This window comes from Pocillopora verrucosa, chromosome 1 (assembly GCF_036669915.1).
Source record: "Pocillopora verrucosa isolate sample1 chromosome 1, ASM3666991v2, whole genome shotgun sequence".
In the NCBI taxonomy this organism is placed as follows: Eukaryota; Metazoa; Cnidaria; class Anthozoa; order Scleractinia; family Pocilloporidae; genus Pocillopora; species Pocillopora verrucosa.
The window spans coordinates 3,012,801-3,018,796 of NC_089312.1; the positions used below are offsets into that span (position 1 = coordinate 3,012,801).

A 5,996-nucleotide genomic window follows, 5' to 3' on the forward strand; every position below is an offset into this window, starting at 1 on the left:
ATGTCTTCAGTGAGACTACATGTACCAATTTCAAAGAGAGTTGAAAAGGAAGGCCCTTTAAGGATAATTTTAACTTTCCATGCAACTGTAATGGTTGTTATCAGTGACAGTGTTACTGACAGTGTAGATCTCTAAAGCAACTTAATGTTTTCCTGGTTTAAATTTGTCTCAATCTACATGTATCTGATTTTTTGGCATAGGATAAAAATCAAACACAAGTTTACAAAAGAATTGACATTACATATTGAGTGGATATCCATTATTGTGAATTATTATTGTTTTACAGTTTATTGTCAATACCATTCTTGTTTTGTGGTTGTAGGGTTCCACCATTCCTAGTGTAGCCTCTACATCACAGGAATACCAGGAAAACAGGGCACTTAAAGTCACTTTTCTAAGCAGGGAGTGGAGATCATCAACTGATGGGGACTTTTCAACTTTCAACCGAGAGCTGGCCATCCAGTTAGCTAAACACACTAATGCGGATGTTAGTATCTTGCTTCCAAATTGCAGTGAAGAGGACAGGATCAGTGCTAAAAAGCACAATGTGAAGCTCATTGAAGTAGATGGTATTCCTGATCAAATGCCAGTTCTTTGGCTGTCACGTTTTCTAAGAAACCATGCAATTGACTGTGTCATTGGTCATGGAGTTGACATTGGCCAACCAATTTCATTCATTGAGGCAAATCCAATTAATTACAGTCATTGTAAATGGATTCAAGTTTTTTCCTCTGTTTCTCAAGTAGATAGACTGTTTGAACATTTTGATGATATACGCATTCTTTACAAACATTTAGAAATGGTTGATCAAGTTATCACAGTTGGACCCAAGGTGGGAGAAGCCTACAGGCATAACTTAATGTATCGAGTTAATCACAAGAAAAATGTTTTTGACCTTACTCCAAGCATTTTCTCTGAATTTTTGGAAGTAAGGCAAGCTGCTGAAGAAGGAAAAACATTCATTATTCTTGTTATTGGAAGTATTGACTGCAGCTGTATATATTTTAATATCCCAGAGTACGAAATAGCTGCTAAAGCAATTGCTGAGTTGAAAGATGAATCCTACAAACTCAAGTTTGTTTATCCAGATGGAGGTAAAGGAGATATTGGAACACAAAATTTGCTCCACTATGGCATTAGTGATAATCAGCTTATTGTTTGCAGCTTTGATGATAGCAGAGAGGTGCTGGCTGACTTATTCTGTACAGTGGATCTTGCAATAATGCCATCCACGATAAAATGTTTTGGAATAAAAGCTCTTGCAGCATTATCTGCTGGTCTGCCTGTACTTGCAACTATCACGCGATAGAAATCTCGAGCTCCTAATCTAACTGTTATAAACAGAGTTACATCTAAGAGTCAGAAGAGGCTTCAGGAAGAGCTTAAACAAAAAGAAAGAAGAAAGAAAGAATTATAAAAGGGGCTTGAAGATCTGACTCTGGTATTTCATCATTAGATATTATTGTTGTCTGTGATATTTTATTTGCTCCGCGTCCAAGGGAGCTTACACCCTTGCGAAGATTTGCACGAGACATTATACCTTGGAAAATTTGCGGCAGAACACTAGCCGTGAATGTTCCCGAAAATGTTTTAGAGATTTTGTGAGTCTTTTATTATGGAAATTATCTTTGAATGCATGCATGCGTGAGTTCTGGGCGCGACAAGGACTGATTCACGGTATGTTGTTGCGTAGTCTTGGATCATTTATACGTTGCGATGATACTTTGGTTCACTTTGGTTCTGGTAAACCAAATGTAGGAAAACTTAAGTTATTATTCGAGCCTTAAATTACACCTTGTATGGCTACTTTACTTCGTTCTGTCATCGTCCAACGTAAACTGGAGTTTTATACGCTTATGATCATACTGCACATTTAATTTAAGCTTGTTTATTGTAGGTTCAATTGCAACCAGTGATTAATTGAGATTTAATTACCTTTATACGACTATTAAAGGGCACTTCAAAAAGGTAAAAGCAAAGTTTTGTCTCTCTGATTCGTTCGGACCAATGAACGTATGTTAGTTCTGGAAATGAGTTCAGATACAAAAGCAATTTCCTCGTGGCTGCCATTAATTTGGCTGTTCCTGTCTCACTCTGTTGTCAACTGGCCTCGATCTGAGTCTCTTAGTTTTCTCATCACTTTCAAGTCGATTGAGTAGTTCATAAAAACTTTTATATTTCATTTCAAACAAAGCTGGAAGAAAAATTTGGGAGGTATTTGCGTTTTGATCGTGAACACAACTGGATTGAAGTTTTCTTATTCAACTTCCCCGCAAAGTTGTTTGTTTTGAGATTAATACATCAGTAAAAGTTTAACTTTGTTTTCAGCAACTGAAATCGTTTATGTGTTACCTTTGTGATCAAATAAAATTCTTTCTTAGTCTTTTTAATTGTTATTGGATGTCTTTGAATCATTTCGCAACAAGAAAAAGTTTTGGAAAGTTTGTAAGTTAGTCAGACATGAATGACTTTGTGGTTATTTAATTAGTTGACTTTCGCGACGCAATATTTGTATATTGCAATTGAGACTTGCTTTCAAGTAAAAGTCTTCTTCTCTGACTCTTGATTTATCGGTAGACTTCGTAGTCTTTGTCAGTTACCTTAAATGTTTTGCTTTTAGGTACATAACAAACTACGCATTTTGTGGGCAATCAGCCGAATTATATTTAAAACGCATTGTCACATAGTTTTAACATAATGCCGCGCCAACTGATCCTAAACCTAAAGGATACAACTAAATAAATTATCATAAAGATGGAAAAATATAGGAGAGAAAATAATCAACTAAAATATATTCGTGGATTGCAGATGAACTGCTTCAAGGATTCATCTTTGAGTTAAGAATATGCAGACTCATGTGAAGCTATTTTGCTGTGGTTCTGCCCAGATAATCGTGAAAAATGACTTTCAGCAGATAATTATCTTCTATGATACTAAACAAAATTTGAGGATAAAAATATCTGGTTTGAAAAACAGGATCCTTTTGTGAGAAACGGCTACTCTCCCTGGGAAATCCGTTTCCACTTTAAGTCATGCGTTTGGAAGAGGGAATTTAATATTTCATACAACAACAGAGTTAACTCGGTAAGATGCAAATTGTTATTTTTTTTATTTATTCTCACTGTTATGCACCGACCGTTCAACTATCACGCGATAGAAATCTCGAGCTTCTAATCTAACTGTTTTAAACAGAGTTACATCTAAGAGTTAATAAAGCTTCTTAGGAAGAATCCAATCAAAAATAAAAAAGAGAGAAAGGAGGCATGGAGATCTGACTCGGGTATTTCATCATTAAATATCATTATTGTAGTCTGTAATGTTTTTCGTCTGTGAGACATTATACCTTGAACAAATTAGCGGAAAGACTAAACTTGAAAGATTCAATAAAATATATTTGATAAGAAAGCTGGTAAAATACAAGAGAGACAATAATCAACTAAAATATTGACATGGATTAAAGATGAAATGCTTGAAGGATTAATCTTGGAGCTTTACGATATGCAAAAACTGTAATGTTCTCATTTTTTTAGCTTTGTGTGGTTCTGCCCAAATGGTCATGCAAAAATATTTTCCGCAGTACTGATCTTCTACAATGCCAAATACAGTTCAACTTTAAAAATATCTGGTTTGAAAAACAGTATCCTTTTGCGAGAGATGGCTGATTTCTCAAGCAAAACTCATTTTCTGCTTTAAGTCGTACATTCAGTAGGAAGACTTAAATTGTACATACACCACAGTTAAATAAGTTCGATGCAAATTTTTATTGCTTTATTTATTCTCACTGTTACGCACCGACCGTTGTTTGGAAAGAAAAAGATCCTGAAGAACTTCTGTCTGATTGTACATTGTTTGCCGGTTTCAGGAAAATTTTGACAGGTGTGACTCACCTACAAGTAATATCTATAGATCGTGTTTAGTGTTGCATACCTTAACCACGTGCACCTCTGCTGCACACGTAACTTATTAGTCTGGCAATCAATCCTAGTAATCCATTTTAAAGAATGGAGAAAGTAAGAATATATCAATTCTATATCGTGTACCACTCTCTCTATTTTACGGTTAATGGTGATTGTGTTTCTCTTTTTCAGAAATCTTGACATCATCCCTTTCTTGCATGCCACATCTTGAAGGAAGAAAATTCAATTAAAGGTATGTAGACATCTAGTTTGCACACGTGAACTATGAGGTCCCTTCGTTCAATTTGTATATTTGGGTTCCCAGTTGAATTTCCATGTCATCAAAGTTCTACTCTGTATGCGATCTTGCGATAAGGAACTTGATTTCAACTCACATTGCTGTCCATGAGAAGAGTTGACCCGAAGAAAGAGCAGGTACAGAAAGAATAGTAAAGTTATTCACTCCGTAATTTTAACTTTGATAACCTGTTGTTGACTCACAGTATTTCTCTCGCGTAAATGCGTATGATTACGAATATTTTAACACAAGCCTTTGAAAATAAGTGAATGGTGAAGACATACTTGATACATGAGCTACTTTTTTTCTTTTTTCAGGACGATTACGTCGCCTCTTCACGAGCTCCGGGTGTAATTATTTGGTTTGAAGGGTAAGAAGATTCATGAAATATGAATTGATGCGATTTCCGTCGCTAGGGAATGACTAGCCTTCTCCAATTCAATATGTTTTCCGAGAACTCGTGTTAGGCATTATTTATCGATGATATTTTTTCGACAAAATTATTGTGCCTTTAAATTCAATCTGATAAACCATAGGACATGTGACTACAAGTAATGTTTGGGACAAATCTTCCAGTCTTAAGTTACAGTTAACTAATTTTCCACAAAATGTGGCTCTTATTTGGTGCATATAAGCAGATAAATCTAACAGTGCTAAAACATAATATTGACAGAGAGGATTTCTCATACAGAAAACCCAAAAAGATAGGGAATATTTCTATAACAAATAACCATTGAGGAGGGTGGGATGGAAAGAAAATGGCGAATGAGGTTCAGTGTGCACTGAAGAGGCTATTGAGCATTTGAACTCTATTCCCAAAGCAATCTTTCTTTGTGCTTCAGCATATAGCTTTACTTCACTAGTAACAGGAACCACTGAATTAAGTCTGTAGATGTTAAATTTATGCAACAGCCAATTCGAAGCTAAGTTTCCAAAAAACTATCAATGTTTTCCTTCGTAGTTTGTCGAATGACATATATTTACATATTTAGATTTCCTCAGTTTCCACTTTCAACCTGCTCTATTCTGAAGTTAGCAGACACATGAAGTATCCATGAATTGAAATATCTGAAGGTTTTACCATTATAGGATTGCTCTTGAGTTCAATTATTTTCCAACAACCCCTTTTGAGCATGGTCGAGTGAAACAGCCTTATGTCATCTATGTGTTTCAGATTGTCCTAAAGCTTTCTTCAGTTCATTACACTGTTCAATAGCAACAATTACTGCCTTAACCCTTTAACTCCCAGATCCAATTTTTAATTCTCCTTACTGTCAGTTATACAATTCTTATAATGTTAGTTCAGAGGATTTAGTATTGGATCAACTAATTATCCCTGAATTGAAATTTTTCTTAATTCTTGTCACTTATTTGGTCTTGGTCACTCATGGGAGTTAAAGGAATAAATATAGCACCTTAAATGGAATTTTTCTGACTGTCAATATCTCTCACATTTGATTAATATTTATTTTATGTTTTTCTTTTTCAGAAATTATTACATGTCCATCATTTTCTGACTGCTCATATTGTGATTTTTTGAAGGCAGGAAATCTTAACAGGGTAGGTATATATGTTTTTTTTTCCATTTTTCCCTCTTTAATATAAGACATATATGTAAGGATTTTTTGTGTCTCATTCTCATGGGAATGAAAAATGTTATTATGGGCTATTCTCTTTTTTTCATGAATATCAGTTTGCTTTGAATATAAAATATAATGTTAAAGTAGCAAGATAAGCCATTAATTAAATTTGCATCAATCTTTAACCAGTGGTTCGATCCTTTGAATTTGTGCTCAGGAGTA

General features: G+C 34.8%; 1 protein-coding gene and 1 long non-coding RNA gene across 3 annotated transcripts in view; both read left to right on the forward strand.

Moving 5' to 3' along the window:
* LOC136278874 (uncharacterized) overlaps positions 1-1,963 on the forward strand; it is a 4,356-nt gene extending 2,393 nt beyond the window's left edge. For both annotated transcript variants that reach the window (XM_066162041.1, XM_066162040.1), the window contains one exon: positions 323-1,963. In XM_066162041.1, the coding sequence (XP_066018138.1) occupies positions 323-1,309 (987 nt within the window). In that variant the 3' untranslated portion in view covers positions 1,310-1,963. The remainder of the gene's footprint in view (positions 1-322) is intronic.
* A 1,776-nt stretch (positions 1,964-3,739) lies between these two features.
* On the forward strand, positions 3,740-5,741 carry LOC131768952 (uncharacterized). Its single transcript, XR_010717028.1, has 4 exons — positions 3,740-3,876; positions 4,089-4,149; positions 4,512-4,564; positions 5,684-5,741. It is a non-coding gene; the product is annotated as an uncharacterized lncRNA (long non-coding RNA).
* Positions 5,742-5,996: the final 255 nt, after the last annotated feature.